This window comes from Oncorhynchus clarkii, chromosome 2 (assembly GCF_045791955.1).
Source record: "Oncorhynchus clarkii lewisi isolate Uvic-CL-2024 chromosome 2, UVic_Ocla_1.0, whole genome shotgun sequence".
Classification (NCBI taxonomy): domain Eukaryota; kingdom Metazoa; phylum Chordata; class Actinopteri; order Salmoniformes; family Salmonidae; genus Oncorhynchus; species Oncorhynchus clarkii.
In genome coordinates, this window is record NC_092148.1 from 50,172,964 (window position 1) to 50,197,934 (window position 24,971).

Here is a 24,971-nt window from a genome sequence, read left to right on the forward strand (position 1 = left end):
GGCATTTTGACGAGATCAGCTTGATCCCGTGTGTTAAACGATGTTCCCCGGGTTCACACCTGTACTTCCCAGGTTGGAGTAAATTCAATTGCCCAAGTCCTAAATCCCTAGCATTTTGGAGGACTGGAAATGACCCAACTTTTCCCTTTTCGCAAATCCAGAAGTACAACCGCTTATGTCAAAGTTGTTTTCCTTTCTCTGGTTGTAATGTTTGTTTTTTACCAGTCTTGCGCTTTACGGTGAGGGAGAGCCCAGTTCAAAGTGACACTGGTTTCCTGTCATGTGGTTTTTAAATGGCCTGTAGAAGCAGCAGGGAACTTCCATGGGTTAACGGAAAGCTTCCGACAGCCTCATGGTGAAATATTTGGTTACACGCGCGCGCACGCGAGTGAGGGTGCCCCTTCCTTTGTTCGTCACAGTGGTTGACAGGCATGTGTCTTTGTTAAGTGAGCCCTTAATGTGTCTCATATTATCCTCGTTTCCGCAGGGCCACAGAGGCAGGCCCAGACTTAATTAATGACTGCAAACCCACACTTCATTCTGTCCCCCTCAGTTCTTCAATCATCTCCTCTTGCTTTAATTTTTTTTTTTTTACTCCTCATCCCTCTCTCGTTCTTCACCTCCTCTAGGAGGAAATGCATCTGCTCCTTGCCTTTGAGCGCTCCTCACCTCCGCTCATTTGTTCCTCTTCTCCACGTTACTGTTTTCCCAAGGGTTTCTTTTTTTTAGATTCCTTATCAAGCCATTTTCCACCCTTTTTTTTTTTACCTCCACGCCTTCTCCTCTCCTCTCACTTCGCTTTTCAAAGGTTTTCTTTCGTCACCTTTTTAAAAAAAAAATAGTTATATTTTACTTCCTGTTTCTCTTTTCTCCCTTAAACCTGACCTTGTCCCTTCTGCCCAGTAGCTAATGCCGTCGCTCTTTAACAATTAGGTATAAAAATGTCTTGTTCAATAGCCTCAGCAAGCAGGACGGGACACAATGGCTCGGAAAGCCAGTGGCCAACTGTAATGTCGAAACAAATTCAGCAACTATGGAAAATGACAGGAATTCAAGTGTGAGCCATCATGGGGATTGGCTGGTAAGGGATTTGTCTGGAGCTAATGTTGCTGGCAATGCGCACAGAGGATATTTACACGTGTTTGGGAAATGAGTAACGCACATTTGTTACGCACACACACACACACGCGCGCACATACACCACATTAGACAATGGTGAGTTCCTTCGGGAAGAAACACCATTTCGGGGGTTGGATAAATGAGATTTCAGATCGAAACGACCTCTGCGCTTTCAGCGGTGTTTCCCAATCCTGTTCCCGTGGAGCCGAAGGGGTGCTAACACACCTGATTGAAATCTGTAATCAAAGGCTTGACGAGGATTTAAATCAGGTGTGTTAGTGCTAGAGTTTAAAAGAAAGAAAAAGAAAGAAAAGAAACGTGCGTCTCTTTGGGCCCCCTGGACCAAGAGCTGGAAACACTGACTTAGAATATGTCTTAAAAGCTGCTGATATGAATGTGTGGGTGTAGAGCATACAAACAGTAACTCTGCCTACCAGCCTAAACTAGACCCCCCAAAAAATGCAGACGGACAGGAATCTATCTCGCAGACACATGTGCTTACTCCCTCTTTCTTTCTCTTCATTTTTCTCACCCCCCCCCCCCCCCCCCCCCCCCCCCCACACCCACCTCTCTCACATACACATTCACACTCTTTCAGTCCCCAACCTTACACACACACACACGTTACTGCCCCCACCCCACCCTTTACACAGTAGGACCATTAATACCATGTATGCATGTGTGTGTCTGCGTGTGCGTACGTGTGTGTGTGTGTGTGTGTGTCTGGTGGGTAGATGGGGAAGGGGGCCCTATGTTTTTCTTATGGCTCGGGGAGAGCAGGGCAGTCCATTCACCCCTCTCTCCCCCCTAGAAGAAGGCCTGCGCTTTGTGTTTGTACTGGTGGAGGGGAGTCTAGGCATTCCCAGAGGAACACAATGAATGGAGCATTCAGTCCCGCTTTCCTCCTCCACTTGGACACGCAGACTTGTTTTTCTTCTCCCCGTCATTCTCGCCCTGGTCTCTCGGTGATGTCACAAGACGTCTGTGTGTGTGTGTGTGTGTGTGTGTGTGTGTGTGTGTCTTTGTGTCTGGGCCTCCTGTGTGTGCAGTGAGAGGGAACCTTATAGGGCCTTCCAAGAGATGGCAATCAAGAAAAGCGCTCCGCAGTCTTTGAGAGAAGCACACACACACGCTGCACAGACACAGTCAAGGCCGGGTTGTTTGTGTCTGCTCTCCTGTTCACCCATGCTCTTTGAGTTCACACCCTAGAGACACGCCACTCATTTAGCTAAATCAGCCACACATGTTCCCCTTATATTTTCTCCACTTCTACTTCTGCCTGACTGGACCACAACGTTACTTTCCTTTTCCAGCGATAATTTCAGGTAAAAAAAAAAAAAGTAAGGTCAGATAGTCAGAGAGTGTCACTGATTATGATGATGATGGTGAGAGAGAGAGAGAGAGGGGGGGGGAGAGGGAGAGAGAAAGAGAGAGCTCATTAACTGTGCATACATATAGTACTAATAGATTACTCAAAAGAGAAAACCCTCAGGCTTGTCTTTGATACGATCTAGTCGTCCATTCAATACCAACCTCATTACTTTAACTACTTTGATGCTAACTTAAACCCTCACTTTGAGAGCTTTCAGGGTCAGATAAAATAAACTACACACACACACAGCATTATGTTGACTTTCCCAGGGAAACTGCTGTTTTTTTTTCTTCCTCCCAAGTTGACCCTCCACTCCTCTGCTCCTGTGTTTGTGTGAAGGTCTCTGTGTCAGGCCCCCTTTGAACTATACTCTGTGTGTGTGTGTGTGCGCGCACGAAAGTGCCTACTCTCTTACCTCTCTCTCTCTGGAAGATATGAGCATGTGAATTGTGGGCAATATGCTTTTTGGATGTGATGATAGTGCCACAGAATCAAAATACTCTTCTATCTTTCTCCCTACCCCCTCCTCTCTGTCTCTCTCCCTCCTCTCTGTCTCTCTCCCTCCTCTCTGTTTCTCTCCCTCCTCTCTGTCTTTCTCACTCCCCATCTGTCTCTCCCTCCTTTCTGTCTCTCAATAACATTTCATTGCTTTATTGGCATAATAAAAAAATATTATTATGAACAATTCAACATTGGAAACATAAACACACTAAGAAAAATTTATTAGAAACAGAAACAGAAGAAGAAGAGAAGACATATAGACATATTAATCAGAATAGTCATTAGTAGAACAAAACTATTAAACTCTCTCTCTCGCTCTGTCAGGTGCAGGGTCACATGCCTCCTCTGATGATCCCAGTGTTTCCTCACGACCAGCGATCTATGGCGGCCGCTGCCGCACAGCAGGGCTTCCTCTTCCCACCGAACATGTCCTACAAGCCAGGTACACACACACAAAATATTTCCGTTCTATGTGTTTGTTTCAAGTTAAGATGTGGCCCTTAGTGTCTCTCTCTCTCTCTCTCTCTCTCTCTCTCTCTCTCTCTCTCTCTTTCTCTCTCTCTCTCTGTCTCTATCTCTATCTCTCCCTCTGTCTCTCTCTCTCTCTCTCTCTCTCTCTCTCTCTTTCTCTCTGTCTCTTTCTCTCTCTCTCTCTGTCTCGTTCACTCTGTCTCTATCTCTCTCTCTCTCATCCTCCTGCAGTATTTCACACTCTTTCTCCGTATCTTGCTTGTACTTCTGTTGCCCATGAGATCAGCAGAAACCTGTGTGAGAGAAGGCTCACTTCCTGGTTGGTCATTTAAGGAGCAATAGATTGGCTATAGTGAACGGTGGAATGTTGTTGGTCATGATGCGCTGAAAGCATGTCAGTTGCACAACACATGTGTGGCATGAATTTTCACACACACACACGCGCGCGCACACACCCACCACAGACTCCCTCTCCCTGGAGTACATGGTATTCCCAAGGCAGTATTCTAGTCACCACCTGCTTTCCATTTTCTACTCTTCCTTTTCCACATTCCATTCTTTCACACATTCCAAGGCCCAGGATTTGTCCCGAATGGGCACCCTATTCCCTATATAATGCATTACGTTACCGAAAGACTTGTAGTGCACTATGTAGGCAATTAGGGTGCTATTTTGGGACGCAGTTCTAGACACTGCACACGCATACAGATGTGGGGTCCTTAATTTGACCAGTTACGTCACAGGAGTAAAATAGTCCCATCAGCAGGAGGATATGATTATCTTCAATCAAAGTGCTAATTTCTAACAGGAAATGAGTTTGAGGCTCTTGTAGGCTGTAGTTTAGCTGTGAGATCTAGCGAAAGAAATAGAACTACGGATTTTCCGTGAAGTCACGAGGTTCTTTTGAATTCCCCCCCCCCCCCCCCCCCCCAGGAAGATTCTCTGTGACAACAGAGTGATCAAATGAAGATACGACACCTGTACAGATGTTACTCAACAACATGTTAATGAATAGATCAGGGATCATCGACTAGGTTCAGCCGCGGGACAATTTTTTTCTGGAGCGGACGGTCGGGGGGGGGGGGGGGGGGGGACGTAATTGCAAATAATGAGTAGACTGCAAATTGACCGCAAGAAGCACAAATAGATATTTGACGAAAACATGATAATTTCGAACCTTGCTTATGTAGACGATCACGTGTCTCTCTATTATGCGTGGGAATACTTGGGAACACATTTCCTAAATGTTAATCACTTGGAGCTGATTTCCTGGTGTTTTTACAGCAAATGTATATGTTTTTATGGTCAGGAAATTTGGGGGCCAAATAAAACCCCCCGTGGGCTGGAATACTGGAATACTTTATGGGGCTCAAAATAATACATTCTAGCGTTTTTAGAGTACTCTTGTAAAACCTAGCACAAGAACATAAGACATCTTTGAGAGAGGAGATGGAATAAAAAATGATACAATTCAGTAATAAATTCAGTAATAAAGTTATCTCAAGGAGGGGTGGCCTGTGGTTATCTTTTTTTTTGTGACAGTATTTTAATTGTATTTTTTGTTGTGGAGGAACTAGACATTTAGGGAAGCCACCTACAGGAATGAGTCAAACAAACAAACAAAAGAGAGAGAGAGAACCAGAGTGAGCAAATAGGTCTGGTGTGGGGAGGGGTGCAGGCTTTCTCTAGGTGTGGTAAACTCCCTTGTCTAATCCCATGCTGTGTGTTGTGTTGTCTCTCCCCTCCTGACAGGTGATAACTACCCCATGCAGTTCATTCCAACCACAATGGCAGCTGCAGCCGCTTCAGGACTGAGCCCGCTCCATCAGGTAGGCCCATGTGCTGCTCCTGCAGTGAAACGTTTCCCGTAGGATCTAGGACCAGCTCCTGGTCCTAAAACTGACCCGAGATCAGCATCTAGGGGCAACTTCACCCTACACCCCCATGTGCTGCTCCACAAAGGAAAGATGCTGATATGCTAACAAGTATTTAAAGTGCCAGGATTTAGGCCTACCAAATATCTGCACCAGGTGCAAAATGTATTTTATTTATTTTATTTTTTCCCCCGCGGAGGGAATTAGTTCTAGAGGGTAGATCCCAATAAGCCAATGTTATTATCAGTTTGTGAAACAGTCGCTCCCTAACAAACTAACTCGGCATTAGCGACAATGCTAACTAATCAACCCCCTATAGACTCCCATGTTTACCAAATCCTATAGACTCACGCTATTAATCTCTGAAACATGTCGGGCAGAGTCAAACAAAGGCCAATGTGATAAATCACTTTGATATTCCGAGTTCCAACCCACCAGCACAGCACCTGGCCTAGGCAATTCGTCATCTTTTTTTTATGGGTGCTTGACACCTGTGGTTAGCAATTGGCACGTATAGATAACAGCTATCATAGAACATGGCTACACAAGAAGACGAAGAACAGGACAGTCTTCCTCTCTCAGGCCAGGCTCTGCTTCCTATGTAGCTCTGCCGCCTGAGAGACGAGTCACGGCGAGGACACAGTGAGATGACAGCGAGACATAGCCGGCAAAAAAAGAGACATCGTGTGACGCAATGGGACACATTAAGACACATTGAGACACATTGAGACACAGCGAGACACAGCGAGACACATTGAGGCACAGCGAGACACATTGAGGCACAGCGAGACACATTGAGGCACAGAGACACAAAGGTTGTGTTTACACAGGCAGCCCAATTCGGATCTCCAACCAATTGGTCTTTTGAGCAATCACATCAGATCTGTTCACATCAGATCTTTTTCAGAGCTGATTTGATTGGTCAAAAGAGCCATTAGTGGGGTAAAAATATCCTGAACTCGGCTAACTGTGTAAACGCAGCCAGAGAGACAAATTGACACAGCGTGAAATGAAAGATGGACACTGTGAGATGAAAAAACGACACACAAGCGAGATACAGAGAGACACACAGACAATAGGTAACAGGCCTCAACAGCTCCATTTGTCATTGCAGTACGAAACAGTCTCTACAACGTTGAGAAAAATAGTGTGTTTTCACTCTTATCGTAGTGTTCGAGAGTCAAAGAGCTGCGGATGAACGTGTGTCAGGGTCATTGTCTACTGTATGTATCGGGGACAAATGTAAGCATACATCAGCTGGAGTGAAAGAAAGAAAGAAAGTCAGCCCAATTTTCCGCTAATTGCTCTTTTGACCAATCAAATCAGCTCTGGAAAAGATCTGATGTGATTGGTCAGAAGAAAGAAAGAAAGACAGAACGAAAGAAAGAGGAATACCAAATCCATTACACTCCTATAAAGTTATGCTTCTATTTAAAACTCTTTAAAGATGGAAGACAAGATCTGATCTCCACGTCTCTTGCATTCCACACCCTTTATTGATTTTACGTCAACAATAAGTTGCGCTTATGGTAAAGTCATAGGAAGGGAACTAGAATACAGCTAATTCACTCATCGTATTTCCTCATTCATGACCTGCACAACAAGCTGCAGAATGTTTTAGGAGCCCGGGGTATGCATCCCAAGTTGCACCCTTTAGAAGAAAAAAAATATATATATATATATACACAGTGCCTTGCGAAAGTATTCGGCCCCCTTGAACTTTGCGACCTTTTGCCACATTTCATGCTTCAAACATAAAGATATAAAACTGTATTTTTTTGTGAAGAATCAACAACAAGTGGGACACAATCATGAAGTGGAACGACATTTATTGGATATTTCAAACTTTTTTAACAAATCAAAAACTGAAAAATTGGGCGTGCAAAATTATTCAGCCCCTTTACTTTCAGTGCAGCAAACTCTCTCCAGAAGTTCAGTGAGGATCTCTGAATGATCCAATGTTGACCTAAATGACTAATGATGATAAATACAATCCACCTGTGTGTAATCAAGTCTCCGTATAAATGCACCTGCACTGTGATAGTCTCAGAGATCCGTCAAAAGCGCAGAGAGCATCATGAAGAACAAGGAACACACCAGGCAGGTCCGAGATACTGTTGTGAAGAAGTTTAAAGCCGGATTTGGATACAAAAAGATTTCCCAAGCTTTAAACATCCCAAGGAGCACTGTGCAAGCGATAATATTGAAATGGAAGGAGTATCAGACCACTGCAAATCTACCAAGACCTGGCCGTCCCTCTAAACTTTCAGCTCATACAAGGAGAAGACTGATCAGAGATGCAGCCAAGAGGCCCATGATCACTCTGGATGAACTGCAGAGATCTACAGCTGAGGTGGGAGACTTTGTCCATAGGACAACAATCATTCGTATATTGCACAAATCTGGCCTTTATGGAAGAGTGGCAAGAAGAAAGACATTTCTTAAAGATATCCATAAAAAGTGTTGTTTAAAGTTTGCCACAAGCCACCTGGGAGACACACCAAACATGTGGAAGAAGGTGCTCTGGTCAGATGAAACCAAAATTGAACTTTTTGGCAACAATGCAAAACGTTATGTTTGGCGTAAAAGCAACACAGCTGAACACACCATCCCCACTGTCAAACATGGTGGTGGCAGCATCATGGTTTGGGCCTGCTTTTCTTCAGCAAGGACAGGGAAGATGGTTAAAATTGATGGGGAGATGGATGGAGCCAAATACAGGACCATTCTGGAAGAAAACCTGATGGAGTCTGCAAAAGACCTGAGACTGGGACGGAGATTTGTCTTCCAACAAGACAATGATCCAAAACATAAAGCAAAATCTACAATGGAATGGTTCAAAAATAAACATATCCAGGTGTTAGAATGGCCAAGTCAAAGTCCAGACCTGAATCCAATCGAGAATCTGTGGAAAGAACTGAAAACTGCTGTTCACAAATGCTCTCCATCCAACCTCACTGAGCTCGAGCTGTTTTGCAAGGAGGAATGGGAAAAAATGTCAGTCTCTCGATGTGCAAAACTGATAGAGACATACCCCAAGCGACTTACAGCTGTAATCGCAGCAAAAGGTGACGCTACAAAGTATTAACTTAAGGGGGCTGAATAATTTTGCACGCCCAATTTTTCAGTTTTTGATTTGTTAAAAAAGTTTGAAATATCCAATAAATGTCGTTCCACTTCATGATTGTGTCCCACTTGTTGTTGATTCTTCACAAAAAAACACAGTTTTATATCTTTATGTTTGAAGCCTGAAATGTGGCAAAAGGTTGCAAAGTTCAAGGGGGCCGAATACTTTCGCAAGGCACTGTATATATATATATATATATATATATATATATATATATATATAGTGCACTACTTTTGACCAGGACCCATAGGGTTCACGTCGAAAGGAGTGCACTATATAGGGAATAGAGTGCCATTTGGGATGCAAACCTAAATGTCCCCTTGCCACCGTGGGAACTTCGTCATACAATTGTTTCCAGTCCTTATGGCCGGTGTCTCGCGTCTGCAGTCTTGTTCAATCAAAGAATAATGCGAGTGCAATGGAGTTGCTTTGCAGACGTTCCTGTTGTCGTCACGAGACGTCGCGTTTGCAGATCTTTGTGTCCTACTGCATGTGATTTCCTTCATGGCAGGACATTTGTGATTTTTCACGAGTTTATAGGAGAATCGAGTCTAAATGTTTCGGGGCATTGGCCCAACTTGAGGAGTGGTGATGTGTTCTAAATGAGTCTCAGCTTTGAGTATACAGTATGAGAGGGAATATCATATGTGTGCAATATATATATGACACGCTTAATGTGAATGTTTACACGTGCGTTTACACACGCATGCACTCGCGCGCGCACACACACACATAGGAATACACACGGACACACACACACACACATACACACACATACACACACACACACACACACACACACACACACACACACACACACACACACACACACACACCAGGAAGTGTTTCATTTAGCCTTTCCTTAGTTAGTGTCAGGCAGACAGGCAGTCCATTACCCCCCTTCTCTCCTTGCTAACCTGCTGAAAAAGACAAAACCCCAATTGTTTTCCTGATCAATAGAAACCTAGCTAGCTAAGGGGATTCTCCCACTCCCCCTAGGGGCAGATCTAGGATCCATGTAGTCTTATTCATTATTATCTATCAGGAACAAATGATCCTAGATCAGCACTACTCAGCCCTCAGATTCAAATGTATAAAGCACAATAACATGCTTTCTCTTGCATATTATTTCACTAACCTGGCTATCAAAACCAGCATTGATGGAGGAAAATGACACTCGTCATTTAGTTTCAGTCAAATTAGCACTAACTGCCAGAGCTCCCGTCCAATAATCAGGCAGCGAGGGGTCTTTTTGAAGACTGTTTGTCAATTTGTAATTTAGAAAATCACTGCATTGTCTTTCCTCAGGGTTTACTGAAAAGCGAGAGGTGCGATTGGCGTTGTTTACGTTGCACATTGGCTTTTAGCCCGGCCATCGATCCCACTGTGTTTTTTTTCCGGGGAAAAGGGAGAAAAAGGCCTGTTTTTTTACGCTTTTGTTTGTTAGACAGTTCCTTAAACGGCATTATGCCAATTGGCAAGGATAGGGTCGACGTCAGGTAAACAATAGTCAAATTGTACATTTACAAGACTCAATGTGGCTAAGAATGACTGTGGCAATCTGCACCGCTTGACTCCCCAGTTACAGTCGACTACGGGCCGTGTTTGTCAGATCTACAGTGCATTTGTAAAGTATTCAGACCCCTTGACTTTTTCCAAATGTTCTTGTGTTACAGCCTTGTTCTTCTCATCAATCTACACACACTACTCCGTAATGAAAGAAAAAACAGGTTTTTAAAAAAAAATACAAATGTATAAAAATGTCAAACTATTCAGACCCTTTACTCAGTACTTTGTTGAAACACCTTTGGCAGCGATTACAGCCTTGAGTCTTCTTGGGTATGACGCTACTAGCTTGGCACACCTGTATTTGGGGAGTTTCTCCCATTCTTCTCTACAGAGCCTCTCAAGCTCTGTCAGGTTGGGTGGGGAGCTTCGCTGCACAGCTATTTTCAGGCCTCTCCAGAGATGTTCAATCAGGTTCAAATCAGGGCTCTGGCTGGGCCACTCAAGGACATTCAGAGACTTGTCCCAAAGCCACTCCTGCGTTGTCTTGGCTGTGTGCTTAAGGTCGTTGTCCTGTTGGAAGGTGAACATTCTCCCAGTCTAAGGTCTTGAGCGCTCTGGAGCAGGTTTTCATTAAGGATCTCTCTGTACTTTGCTCTGTTTATCTTTCCCTCGATCCTGACTAGTCTCCCAGTCCCTGCCGCTGAAAAACATCCCCACAGCATGATGCTGCCACCACCATGCTTCACCATAGAGATGGTGCCAGGTTTCCTCCAGAAGTGACGCTTGACATTCAGGCCAAAGACTTCAATCTTGGTTTCATCAGACCAGAGAATCTTGTTTCTTATGGTCTGAGAGTCTTTAGGTGCCTTTTGGCAAACTCCAAGCGGGCTGTCATGTGGCTTTTACTGAGGAGTGGCTTCCGTCTGCCCACTCTACCATAAAGACCTGATTGGTGGAGTGCTGCAGAGATGGTTGTCCTTCACAAAGGTTTTCCCATCTCCACAGAGGAACTCTGGAGCACTGTCAGAGTGACCATCGGGTTCTTGGTCACCTCCCTGTCCAAGACCCTTCTCCCCCGATTGCTCAGTTTGGCCGGGCGGCCAGCTCTAGGAAGAGTCTTGGTGGTTCCAAACTTCTTCCATTTAAGAATGATGGAGGCCACTGTGTTCTCGGGGACCTTCAATGCTTCAGAAATGTTTTGGTAGCCTTCCCCAGATCTGTGCCTCAACACAATCCTGGCTCTACAGACAATTCCTTCGACCTCATGGCTTGGTTTTTGCTCTCACATGCACTGTCAACTGTGGGACCTTTATATAGACAGGTGGACTGCAATCAAGTTATAGAAACATCTCAAGGATGATCAATGGAAACAGGATGCACCGGAGCTCAGTTTCGAGTCTCATAGCAAAGGGTCTGAATAGTTATGTAAATAAGCTATTTCTGTTTTTATTTGTAATAAATGTGTAAAATGTTAAAAAATAAGTGTTTCCGCTTTGTCGTTGTGGGGTATTGTGTGTAAATTGATATGGATTTATTTATTTTTTATTCATTTTCGAATAAGGCTGTAACATAACAAAATGTGGAGAAAGGGAAGGGGTCTGAATTACTTTCCGAATGCACTGTATGTGTGAAGCTCTTGTCTGATGTTGTTTTGGCAGCCATATTTAAAGGGGCGGGGCATTCCTGTTTTAGTTTGTGTGGGTGTGAGTGTACTTGGGTATAGAGGCCCATAACTCAGACTTCCGGTGTCTAACTGTCTTACTCATTCCCATACATAATTCGTGCTTAGTAGAGAGCGAGACAGTGTGTGTGTTTGTGCATGTGCAATGGGCCTCCGAGACATTCCGCGTCGATACCTCAATCCCAGCTCTCCTCTCCTCCCCAGTCGTATGAACAGCAGCCATGCACCGCGGCGAGTAACGCTTGCGGCCACTAATGATTGACGTGTGAGGCCCCACCAGTCATTCAAAGCACATTCTTGCGCAGATCTCATATCGCCAGAGGCCCGGGCGCTCCTCGTACGCTCCAAGGAAAATAAGCGGTGTGACATCAGGGCTTTGTTTCATTGCGGCGAGGGCACCTTCTGTTTGTGTTTAATATCGGCTTGGGAGAGGGCCGTCCAACTCACTGCCTGAACCCCAGAATAAGACGGCGCGGCGGTCCTCCGCTCCGCTCCGCTGCGGTGGGTCTCGTGTGTCTGCCGCCCTCCTCCCGGACCTCAGAGCTCCCAGGAGGCCCAGCAGTTTATACTGAAGTGAAATTAGATCTCACAACACTGGGGCCATGAGAGACTGGGGAGAGAGGAAGGAGAGGGGTGGGGGGAGCGAAGACTGGGGAGGTGAAGGGGGAGAGGAGTGAGGGAGGGGGGAGAGGAGAAGAGAAGATACAAGAGAGAAGGAGAGAGAACATAAAATTAAAGAAGAGTGGTGAAAGGGAGAGATTAGAGGAGAGGAGGAGGTGGGGAGGAGAGGAGTGAGGGAGGGGGGAGAGGAGGAGGTAGGGAGGAGAGTGAGGCAGGCCAAGTTTTACTGAACACAGGCCATTTCTGGGTGGTTTTCCTGCAGGATTGGGGCTTTGATATGTTGTCAAGTCCTCAGACGGAGGTTGACAGCGGTTTCAGGCAGTGGTCAGAGCTTTGATTCAGACTGCTGGACCTCAGACAGAGACTCTGTGTTTCTCTTTGCTAGATTGTTTAAAAAATATATATATTTACCAAGTGTCTTGGACTGAATTGAGGTTGATTCTCAAGAGTTATTCTGTGAAGAGTAAGAAATATATATACATGTGTACTCTGTCATTTAACTTTTAAGCATTTCTCTGACTTGAGGTTTTGAGGAACACTCAAAACCTCAAACTGGATCCAAGCGTTGATATGAATCAACACGCCCCTCTGTTCCAAGCATCAGTTGAATGAATTGGCGTCGTAGATACACCGTTGACAATTTGAGTTAAATGTGCTTTCTCTGGAACCCAACCTTGGTAAACAAACATATTCTTCCAACAATGTTCACCGTTATCTTTTTCATTCTAGCTTCAAACCGATCAACTAAAGACAAGTGCTCTGTGTTTTCTCTCAGAATTGTGTGTGTGTGTGTGTGTGTGTGTGTGTGTGTGTGTGTGTGTGTGTGTGGTTGGCTCTGACACACACATCACATTGTAGACAGGAGCTTTGCCAAGCAGGGATAAGAAAACGATACACTGAGTCATACAAAGAGAGGAGGCGGGAAGTAAGTGTCCGACTAGCGGCTGGCTGCTGATGTTAATCACTTGTCGGTTTCCCTATTTCCTCCCTTTGTAGCAGCTGTACGCTGCCCAGCTGGCCAGCATGCAGATCTCGCCCGGAGCCAAAATGGCCTCCCTGCCGCAGCCTCAAAACTCCTCAGGCCCCCTCTCACCCTCTGCCTTGAAGAGTAAAAAGAGAGCATCGAGTCCTGTCACTCACATTAAGGTGAGCTGTCCCTTTATGCTTGACTTTGTGTGTTTGGTTTTGGACCTTGGTTATCTATGAATCACTGGCTACGGCAATGATTCAAGTGAAAGGGAGTGAACATGTATGCGCTCATACGGAGACACACAGACACACGCTCATGGAGTCATTGGCACTGGCTGCTGCTTGGCATGGGCTCAGACCTCTTCACTGGAGCGAGCTCGAGACCATACTCGTAATCCTGACTCGACGAGGCAATAATGGGAGCCATGTGTCTATGTGGGGTCGCTGCAACCAGCATCACAATAGACCAGAGTCAGAATTCACCGCAGCTGTACAGTAGTACTCTGGCCTTGGAACGTCCACCCTTCCCTAACCCCTTTCCACTCTCGCTAAAGCCCACACTGGCTTCCCACCCGTCCCCCCAGCCTCCCAAATCACGTTCCTTCTCCTCTCCTCAAGACCGGTTTCAAATTAAATCCATGTTTGTTAGCGTATCCTTTACCACACAAGAGGCTTCCTCTTTTCCAGTTGTTGTCCCCTTCCAGGGATTTCTCACAAACTCAATGTGAGGCGATGTGGTCATGAACCTTTGATTAGGAAAGAGAGGATAAGACACCACAACAAAAGTCCCATTGGCTTTTTTTCAACCCTACTGGATGATGAGATAGTTAAGGGACTTTCAATTTGAGCGCTGGAGTGGTGAACAGTACAGCCCTGTATTTTTGATCGAATTGATCAAATGTATTTATAAATGGCCACGACCTGAGAGGGGGGATAATTGAGTAAAGACCTGATCAAGTAGCAATCTGAGGTTGAAAATATAGCTGTGTAGCCTTATTTTTCTCATCCTCTGAATAATGTGCTGTCCCAACACAGTGGCCTGGGGAACACCACAAAAGGCTTAAAGCACTCTCGCACTCTAAAACACATTATACACACTCTCCAACCAACAGCCAAGTTTTTCACCAGGTCTTCACTTAAAGCAGTTTGTTATAATACCTTCATAACACCGTCAAAATACTTTCCCATGTAACAGGGCCATGGTGTGTTTTCAGCCTTCGCTTAGTTCTGTGCCCACTCTTTCTTCTGTCTTCCCCAGGAGGAAGGATCGACACAGCCCCTGAATCTCTCAGCCCGACCCAAGACTGGCGAGCCCCACCACTCCCCATCCTCGCCGTCACACAGCCTGTACCCTGGCAACAAGAGCAGGCCCATCAGCATGGGGAAGAGGCGCATCCCCAGCCCCCTCTCCAACATGGGCAGGGGCTCACTGGGTGGGTGCAGGGAACACACACATGCATGCGCAATCACTCACATTAGGTACACATGTAAATGCACACAAACCCCTTCACGCTGCACACAAACAGTCCTAGCATCCTCCGCTAGTTCAAGTCACGAGATTTCAACCCCAAAGGAGACCTGTTTTTTTAATTTTTTTATTTACGAGAGTCTAAAGCCCTGTATTTAGCCCCCCTGAAAGACCCAGTTAGCGGAAGCAGTGAAACCCAGCACACGTTATTTGGTTTCAAGAGACTTCCTAACATCATTGTCTGCCCTGTAACATAAACCGTTATGCTATCTGTGATTAAGCCCAATCTCAAGCCTCTCATTACGGTGAAACTATTTTGCTCGGTCTTCTAGAGCCGCATCACTCGTGTTTCCTTCCTATGTGCTATTTTTTCAACCTTTTTTGACTGGCCCCCCGTTAGAAAAGGAAGGCAACGGAAAGTTTGCACCCCACGCTGTTGTTTAACCCAAAATAAACCCCTAGCCTCAACCACCTAGGCACATGTGTTCATCTGAAAGAGCCGGATATGTACAAGCGATACGGTAACAGCTCCACCTCACCCTCGGACAGTCGAGGCACAATTTTCACAATATTGCTCTCTACGCATGTCTCAAAGAATAGGAGCTACGGTCGGTGTCCCTTTGGATTCCGACGTTTTTCCTGTGAGTTCACGCACAGTAGTGATTTCAGATCGGTCTGCTGCTCTGTCCGTCACAATCAGACCACTGACAGGGGCTCAATGCTTCCCGCCCACAGACATCCTGTCTAGCCTGAACCCCACGCCACTGTTTGGGGACCAGGATGCGGTGATGAGCGCCATCCAGGAGGCGAGGAAGATGAGGGAGCAGATCCAGAGAGAACAGCTTCATCACCAGCAGCAAAGCCTGGAGGCCAAGCTCACGGCCCTGAGCGGCATGAGTTTCAGCAATGGCAGCAAGGTCAGAGTCACGGCACCGATAAAGACGCACGCACGCGCACGCACACACACACGCACACGCACACACGCACACACACGCACACACACACACTAGCTACTATCTAATTAGCGCTATTAGCCTCACAATGCCGACAGAAGCCTGAACAATGTACACTTGTCTACTCACGTGCGCACCTGTAACGCCATTCTCAGATTGACACAGGGCAAGCCCAATTCTGTCATTCTGTCACTTTCTCCTCTCAAGTCATGCATGTACTGTAAAGGGGAAATTGTTATGTCTGCTTTTTTTGTTGCTCTGGATCCCTGGCCAGTGCTCTTGAGATCCTAACTTCGTTCATGTCCACATGGCCACCCAGAAGCCCAGACTGCTTTGAACAGCCAGCAGCTGGGCCGTGTGTGTGTGTCCGTCAGTGTGCGCGCGTGTGTGCCTGTGTGTGTGCCTGTGTGTGTGTATGTGTGTGAAGCAGGGGGGGGGGGGGGTTTGAGTCCAGCAGCACCTCTTGCCCCCCCCCCCCCCCGCCCCCTAATCGTACACCCACGGGAACCCCCATGTTAAAAAATATCTTCAAAAATATCAATCAGATCTGTCAATCATGGGACAGGAGCAAGGGAAAATACATTTTAAAAAGAGGAAATGATCCTGCCGTCTTCCGAAGGGATTGATTGATCCCCATGTTGGCAGACAGGAAGGAGGAAAGCGAAGATGAACCATGAATATTTCAGCGATGCATACTTTGAACCCCTTCTCCCACAGCCCCAACTAGGCCAAGCTTAATGTACATATTCAACTAGGATATCTGCTTTTGATTGGGAGTTGTTTGTTTCACATTAAGTGGTTGAAAACATTCAAAGTGGTGAAAAATATTCTGCTATTTATCAGTGTTTTGAATGTGTTTTTTTTTTTGTAGATGGGTTTACATGATCCTAATCGAAACGTCTAAATGTATCAATTATCTTAAAAGGTCCAATGCACCCGTTTTTTTATCTCAATATCAAATATCACATTTCTGGGTGACAATTAAGTACCTTAATGTGATTGTTTTCAATTAAAATGGTTAAAAAAAAGAATAAAATGGCTTCTTAGAAATTATCAAGCAAGAATTTAGCTATGACTGTCTGGGACTGGTCTGAGTGGGGAGGGAAAAACAGAATCTAGCTCTTATTGGCAGAGAGGTTTGAAACTCGCTTTCTTATTGGTCTATTAATTATGGTATATTATTGGTCACCGGGCAGGCCAAAACTCCATCCCACCAAACAGCTCTTACACTAATAGGGCATTAGCATAATTTTTACAATTTTACAGTATTATTCCAACCTCATAGTGTGGAAATATACAGTACCAGTCAAAAACACAGGACAATCCCATTTTTGACTGTACTGGGCCTTTACATGATCAAATGAAGCTTGGTTGATTGTGAACAACAGGTTTTTAGGTGAGTTTCTCATGCGTTTCTCTGTTCCGCTCTCACTTGTACCAACACTATATTTTCCGACTTTATAAGAACAAACCGAGAGATGCAGCAATTTACTTTATGGCTCCATACCTTCTAATAAAACTTTGGAATCCCTCAAAGTAATTGTTTCCGTTTCTAAAACAGGGCAGGGCAGTGTTTGTAGTTCAGTGTTATTCGTTACCTAACAACAGTTCCTCGAGCGTGCTTTTCTGAGCTTTAAAAGTATCCTTTTTCTGTAAAAGGGAGCTTTTTCTTTTTAGACACTCATAGGATTATATCTGTCTTAGTCCATTCATGACTCACCTCCTCCGTTCTGCAAAATGGTACCACTGTACAATTCAATGGAGATGCTACACTCGTGTATTTCCGTCTGAGCGTCATGCTTTCTTGAAAAGCATTTTCTAGCTTTTCAAGAAAAGCTATTTTGGGGACATTTTTATAGACATTCTTTAGATGGGCATTAGATTAGACAGTCTGAAACGACTCAAACACGTGATCCACCTCAGCCATAAAGGGATTGAGTGAGGTATCCACACAGATGAATGGGTTCTTATGCCACAGCTTGGGTTGGAGAGAGTGTGCGGTGTAACTTTATATGAAGAGACTGTGTGTGTGATACTGTGTGTGTGTGAGAGAGAGAGAGACTGAGGGTGTGTGTGTGTGTGTGTGTGTGTAGGTGTGTGTGTGTGTGGAGTAAGTTTAGGCCAGTTTTGAGCAAGCGAGCTGCCCTTGCGTAGAGCGTTAATGCGTCCTACTCAGGAGAGGACTAGTGCTTTATTTGAACGCCCCTGTCACTAAACCCACTTAACTCTGTTGGTAGTTGACATGAGCTGTCGGGACTACTCAACTACGTCACACCAGCTCTTTAGTGTGCCACACTGCAGGGAAAGGAGGGAAGGTTGAGGAGAACATTAGAATGGGGATGCCTTGAGTCAAGTCCGGCCAGTCACCACACAGCCGTCTCTTTTGCCTGTTGTGCTATTCACAGGGTGTGATGGCGCGCGTTGTCATTGGTAGGACGCGTCTCATCGTTTTTTTGAGCTAAGTCATGTATAAATACTTTTGCGTTAGCGTTGATGTTAAAATTCAAGGCCTATAAATGCAATGCCCGCCATAATTATTTGGACAGTGACAATTTTGTTGTTGTTTTGGCTCTGTACTCCAGCACCTTGGATTTGAAATGATACAATGACTATGAGGTTTAGGTTAAGTTCTACTAGACACAAAATCATCTGAAAAATTTACCGAATCAAACAGGAAATGCATCCAACGAGTTTGTAGAGTCCCAAGCTTGATGTAGTCATTGTGTGCTAGGAAAATGGGACCAAATACTATACTTATGTCACACCCTGACCATCGTTTGCTTTGTATGTTCTATGTTTTGTTTGGTCAGGGTGTGATCTGAGTGGGCATTCTATGTTGGATGTCTTGTTTGTCTGTTTCTGTGTTTGGGCCTGATATGGTTCTCAATCAGAGGCAGGTGTTAGTCATTGGCTCTGATTGGGAGCCATATTTAGGTAGCCTGTTTTGTGTTGGGTTTTGTGGGTGAGTGTTCCTGTCTTTGTGTTTGTTACACCAGATAGGGCTGTTTTCGGTTTTTCACGGTTCTGTATATTGTTCTATTTTCATCCTTATTAAAGATGTATCACAATAACCACGCTGCGTTTTGGTCCGCCTCTCCTTCAACAGAAGAATCCCATGACAATATAACTGAATTCGTCCCAATACTTTTGGTCCCCTAAAATGTGTGTGTGTGTTTGTGTGTGGGGGGAAATAGTTCAACTGATATGGATGAAAATACCCTCAACTGAAAGCTACCAGTTGGCATATTAACCTCATAGTCATTATATAATTTCAAATCCAAAGTGCTGGAGTACAGTACAGCTAAAACAACAACAAAATTGTCACTGACCAAATAATTATGGCGGGCACTGCATTTATTCAACACTCTGTGTACTATTTTTTAAATAGGGTGGGCCATGAGCTCCTTTAGTTTCAGTGGGCAACAGGGCAAGGCGTCTGTGTTGAGAGATGACAGGCAGAGTGAGGGAGGAGGGAGAGAAGGAGGAGTGAGGGATTTCACTGCTCCTGGAGGAAGCTGTTAACATTTGTGGGTCGGTGAGAGCAGGGTTTGCCCGTATGTGTCGCCGCGGTAATGAGCTCAACACGACGCTGATAAAACTGCTCGGCCGGCGCGGTGTTTATAGGGCTGCCATAGCAACCCGTTGAAACATGTGCCCAGGAGAGCCTAGCCAATAGAGGAGCTCTGTGTGTCTTTTTTAAGAGTTGAATGTTGGACAAGTCTCAGTCCCATAAAGTAACAATTGTATATTTTTTAAAACGTTCTTTTATGGCTTTGAACAATGTAGCTAATGTCGATTATTCATCATTGTTGTCATTTACGAGCGAGCACGTTGGACTTCTGACTGTAGGCTTGCTGCCATACTAAGTACGGGTGCAGATTAAGTCCCAAATGACTTTTTGGGGGACTTTTGGGTGAGTCCTGATTTGATCTTGAGTTAGTCCTGTAGACTGTTTCCAAGTGTTCTGTGAGTATTGGAATTGATATTGGCCCCTTCAGTTTCTCTGCAGGCAGAGACTGGCTCTTTAAAAAATCGTTACAAGTCATTGTCTCTTTATTGTCTGTATTCGTCTCCTATAAGGTCTTTAGGTGACTCGAAATCCCCCGTTGAAGGTTTTTTGGCAAAAATATCCTGGTAGTTCATGATGCCGTTAAGGGCCCCGGGGCCTGTAGAATCAGAAACAGCCACATAACATCAAAGATCCACCGACATATTTTTACAGTGGGTATGGGGTTATTTTCGCCTTGTGCGTCCTGATTTCGACACTAAACCCACCACTGGTGTGCGTGGTCAAGGAACTCTATTTCAAATCAAGTTTTATTTGTCACATGCGCCAATTTCTCAGGCCTTCCTCTCTGACACCGCCTGGCATTGAGGCCCTGGATGGCAGGACGCTCTACTAAGCAGTGATGCAACCAGTCAAGTTGCTCTCATTGGGCGCAGCTGTGGAACTCTTTAAGGTTCTGAGGTCCCATGCCAAATCTTTTTCAGCCTCCTGAGGGGGAATAGACATTGTCGGGCCCTCTTCACGACTATGTTGGTGGGTTTGGACCATGATAGGTCCTTAGTGATGTGGACAGCAAGGAACTTGAAAGCTCTCAACCCGCTCCACGACAGCCCCGTTGAGGTGAATTTCCATGTAATCTGACCAGAGCACTAGTTTCAGTCCAAGTGCCAATGCCGTTTAACCAACTCCAGGATGACGTAGAGCTTTTTGGCCATGCACACCAGTGGTGGGTTTGGCATTGAAATGACAGTACATAAACAGATATCTAAGTACCCCATTCCTGTTGTAAAATATGGGGGTGGATCTTTGATGTTATTGGGCTTTTTTTGGTCCTGGGGCCCTTGTTAAAGTCAACGGCATCACGAACTTGACCAAGTACCAGGACATGGTTGCCTCTGCCTGAAACTTGGCCACAAGTGGATCAGTAACCCGAAGTACACATTAAAATACACAAAGAAATCATTAATTGACCACAAAATCGCCAGAATTGAAATCCCATTGAAAACCTGCGGTTTGAATTGAAGAGGGCCGTCCATACGCCCAGACAAAGAATGTCAAGGATCTGGAAATATTCTGTATGGAGGAATGGTCTATAAAGCATTTTAGAAAAATGCTCAGTGCCATTATTAAAACAGGGGTGTCAAAATCTCTTTCTATGAGCAATTGTGTTAGTTCAAAATAATAGAATGTTTTTGATCATACAATATAGCTCAGTATTTGAATTATATATTTTATACAGTCATTTTTCCTCATCTTTATCAAGGGTGCCAACAATTTCAGACCCCGCTGTGTGTGTGTGTGTTTTATTTATATATATATATATATATATATATATATAACAGTCTTTTCCACCACAGTTTTGGAGCGTGGCAGACTCATTTGACGGAGCGGGTGGAAGGGTGGACAGTGCAGGATAAGCAGAGACTCAGTAGACAGGAAGGGTGGACAGTGCAGGATAAGCAGAGACTCAGTAGGCAGGATGGGTGGACAGTGCAGGATAAGCAGAGACTCAGTAGACAGGAAGGGTGGACAGTGCAGGATAAACAGAGACTCAGTAGGCAGGATGGGTGGACAGTGCAGGATAAGCAGAGACTCAGTAGGCAGGATGGGTGGACAGTGCAGGATAAGCAGAGACTCAGTAGGCAGGATGGGTGGACAGTGCAGGATAAGCAGAGACTCAGTAGGCAGGATGGGTGGACAGTGCAGGATAAGCAGAGACTCAGTAGGCAGGATGGGTGGACAGTGCAGGATAAGCAGAGACTCAGTAGGCAGGAAGGGTGGACAGTGCAGGATAAGCAGAGACTTAGTAGGCAGGATGGGTGGACAGTGCAGGATAAGCAGAGACTCAGTAGGCAGGATGGGTGGACAGTGCAGGATAAGCATAGACTCAGTAAGTAGGATGGGTGGACAGTGCAGGATAAGCAGAGACTCAGTAGGCAGGATGGGTGGACAGTGCAGGATAAGCATTGACTCAGTAGGCAGGAAGGGTGGACAGTGCAGGATAAGCAGAGACTCAGGAGGCAGGATGGGTGGACAGTGCAGGATAAGCAGAGACTCAGTAGGCAGGAAGGGTGGACAGTGCAGGATAAGCAGAGACTCAGTAGGCAGGATGGGTGGACAGTGCAGGATAAGCAGAGACTCAGTAGGCAGGAAGGGTGGACAGTGCAGGATAAGCATAGACTCAGTAAGTAGGATGGGTGGACAGTGCAGGATAAGCAGAGACTCAGTAGGCAGGATGGGTGGACAGTGCAGGATAAGCATTGACTCAGTAGGCAGGAAGGGTGGACAGTGCAGGATAAGCAGAGACTCAGGAGGCAGGATGGGTGGACAGTGCAGGATAAGCAGAGACTCAGTAGGCAGGAAGGGTGGACAGTGCAGGATAAGCAGAGACTCAGTAGGCAGGATGGGTGGACAGTGCAGGATAAGCAGAGACTCAGTAGGCAGGAAGGGTGGACAGTGCAGAATAAGCAGACTCAGTAGGCAGGATGGGTGGACAGTGCAGGATAAGCAGAGACTCAGTAGGCAGGAAGGGTGGACAGTGCAGGATAAGCAGAGACTCAGTAGGCAGGATGGGTGGACAGTGCAGGATAAGCAGAGACTCAGTAGGAAGGATGGGTGGACAGTGCAGGATAAGCAGAGACTCAGTAGGCAGGATGGGTGGACAGTGCAGGATAAGCAGAGACTCAGTAGGCAGGATGGGTGGACAGTGCAGGATAAGCAGAGACTCAGGTGGCAGGATGGGTGGACAGTGCAGGATAAGCAGAGACTCAGTAGGCAGGATGGGTGGACAGTGCAGGATAAGCAGAGACTCAGTAGGCAGGATGGGTGGACAGTGCGGGATAAGCAGAGATTCAGTAGGCAGGATGGGTGGACAGTGCAGGATAAGCAGAGACTCAGTAGGCAGGAAGGGTGGACAGTGCAGGATAAGCAGAGACTCAGTAGGCAGGATGGGTGGACAGTGCAGGATAAGCAGAGACTCAGTAGGCAGGAAGGGTGGACAGTGCAGGATAAGCAGAGACTCAGTAGGCAGGATGGGTGGACAGTGCAGGATAAGCAGAGACAATAGGCAGGATGGGTGGACAGTGCAGGATAAGCAGAGACTCAGTAGGCAGGATGGGTGGACAGTGCAGGATAAGCAGAGACTCAGTAGGCAGGATGGGTGGACAGTGCAGGATAAGCAGAGACTCAGTAGGCAGGATGGGTGGACAGTGCAGGAAAAGCAGAGACTCAGTAGGCAGGATGGGTGGACAGTGCAGGATAAGCAGAGACTCAGTAGGCAGGATGGGTGGACAGTGCAGGAAAAGCAGAGACTCAGTAGGCAGGATGGGTGGACAGTGCAGGATAAGCAGAGACTCAGTAGGCAGGATGGGTGGACAGTGCAGGAAAAGCAGAGACTCAGTAGGCAGGATGGGTGGACAGTGCAGGAAAAGCAGAGACTCAGTAGGCAGGATGGGTGGGGAGCATCGAGTCAGTGGCAGCTTACATGGTAGCGCTGCGCTGGATAGATCTGGCGAATGATCTTGTTCTGTGGCCATAAATCATTTTGGGGGGGGGCATTCTTTGTCTTTCCCGCTCTCGCGCGCGCACGCTCTCTCTTCATTTTTCCTGTATTATTTGACTTCATTTATTCTCCTGTTCTCTTCTCTTCTTCTTTTCGATCCGGTCTTTTCTCAAAAACCTCCTCCCCTACCTCCCCTAAGCTGGAGTGGCTGTCTTTAAACTCTTACCTCTCGCCAAAAGCAGTGTGTGAGAAAATACGAGTCGAGTTTGCCACACGATCATTAGCACAAACCTACTCATATAGACCGCCTCTAAGATCACAAAGAAGAGCAAAACCTTTGATCCGAAGACGGCCAAATTACAATGCAAACAGCTACACATTGAAGACCGAAACTTGTTTGCTGTGTACGTTTGCTAAATTGCTGAATTTCTTTGAGAATGTGTGTTCTGTGATGTGATGATTGTGTTATTCTCTGAGCCCTTATACCAGAGCTTTACAGGCCTCTTAATTGGACTCTTAATAGCATTTTCACGCTATTAGGCAGACCCAAACTGTACTGTGCTGGCTTGGATATTTATTTTCACATTGTTCTTTCCAGCATGGTTCCGACAACTGTGGTGCGTGCGTAAACCAGGTCAGCTCCGTAACAGCTCGGCTCGCTTGGCTCGGCTCCGTAGTGTGAATCAACCCTTATTGACCTTTGACCTCTCTGTGTTTTAGGAGCGGATGCACTTTGAGAGTTTGAGTCAGCACCTGGGCAACCTGGGAGAGGATGATGGAAAGACGGGCCACAGGGTCATTGACCTCACCAGACATGAGGATGTTGATGGTGAGTTTCCTCTTCTTTCCCCCCCCCCCCTGCCTTTCTTTCAAAATGTCTCAATAATATGTTCCTTCTTTCTTTCAAAATGTCTCAATAATATGTTCTTTCTTTGTTTCAAAAAATGTCCAAAGAAATACATTTTTCTCCCTTTCTGTCCATCTCCTGAAAGTTCTACATACACATCTCTTTCAGTTCTCCATACTTTTACGTACGTTTCATACTGTACAGTACAGTGTGTTCTGGTTCATGTTTATGACTGTGTGTATGCTTGCCATCCCTGTTTATATGAATGTGTATAGAAGTACATTGCCGCTGTATGGCTTGGTGCGTAATAGTAGGAGACCAGAGGAGAAGAGAGAGGGTCAGATAGATCTTTAACAGACAGGAAAAGAGGTTGGGTTCGAGGCAAAAGTGGGCACATCCTGCTCAGGCTAAATAGATGCCAGTGACCCTTCACTTGGGGCCCTTGGTTAGATAGCACCACTTTTGGGGCCTCTTTCAACTGTGTTCCCTACGGCAGAGACACAGACAGAGAGATCGTCTGCTCTGCACACAGGTATTCACCAGACCCAAATATTTATTGTGTTCTCCTCGGATCGCCTCAGTAAGTGGACACTTGAATGTCCAGGCACAAACCCCTGCCTTGCACCAATAAGGCTCACTCTGTGATATTTACAGTTGTTCAATACCCCCATCACAACCCCTGAACTTTATAGCAAACCAAATGACGGGGCTTCCGTTTAGTTTTTCAAATTAAGGACCTTTAACACGACACAATTGTTCAGTGGGCTTCTTACTGTACGTCGACGAGGAACAAGAAGCGGTGTTCTAGATTCTCCCCCTCTTTCCAACCCACCAAACACTGTTTGTGTCTCAGACAATTCCACCCTGCCGAAGTATGCAAACAGAAGCAAGGCAGTTAAAAACGGAATAGGTTTTTAAAATATTTTCTGGCCCAGAAGCCCACCTGTTTTC

At 45.7% G+C, this 24,971-nt stretch overlaps 1 protein-coding gene across 5 annotated transcripts in view; it reads left to right on the plus strand.

Moving 5' to 3' along the window:
• LOC139369033 (transcription factor SOX-6-like) overlaps positions 1-24,971 on the plus strand; it is a 152,389-nt gene that overhangs the window by 114,003 nt on the left and 13,415 nt on the right. For all 5 annotated transcript variants that reach the window (XM_071108612.1, XM_071108611.1, XM_071108613.1 and 2 more), the window contains 6 exons: positions 3,317-3,434; positions 5,216-5,292; positions 13,272-13,421; positions 14,503-14,677; positions 15,448-15,629; positions 23,894-24,002. In XM_071108612.1, the coding sequence (XP_070964713.1) occupies positions 3,317-3,434; positions 5,216-5,292; positions 13,272-13,421; positions 14,503-14,677; positions 15,448-15,629; positions 23,894-24,002 (811 nt within the window). The remainder of the gene's footprint in view (positions 1-3,316; positions 3,435-5,215; positions 5,293-13,271; positions 13,422-14,502; positions 14,678-15,447; positions 15,630-23,893; positions 24,003-24,971) is intronic.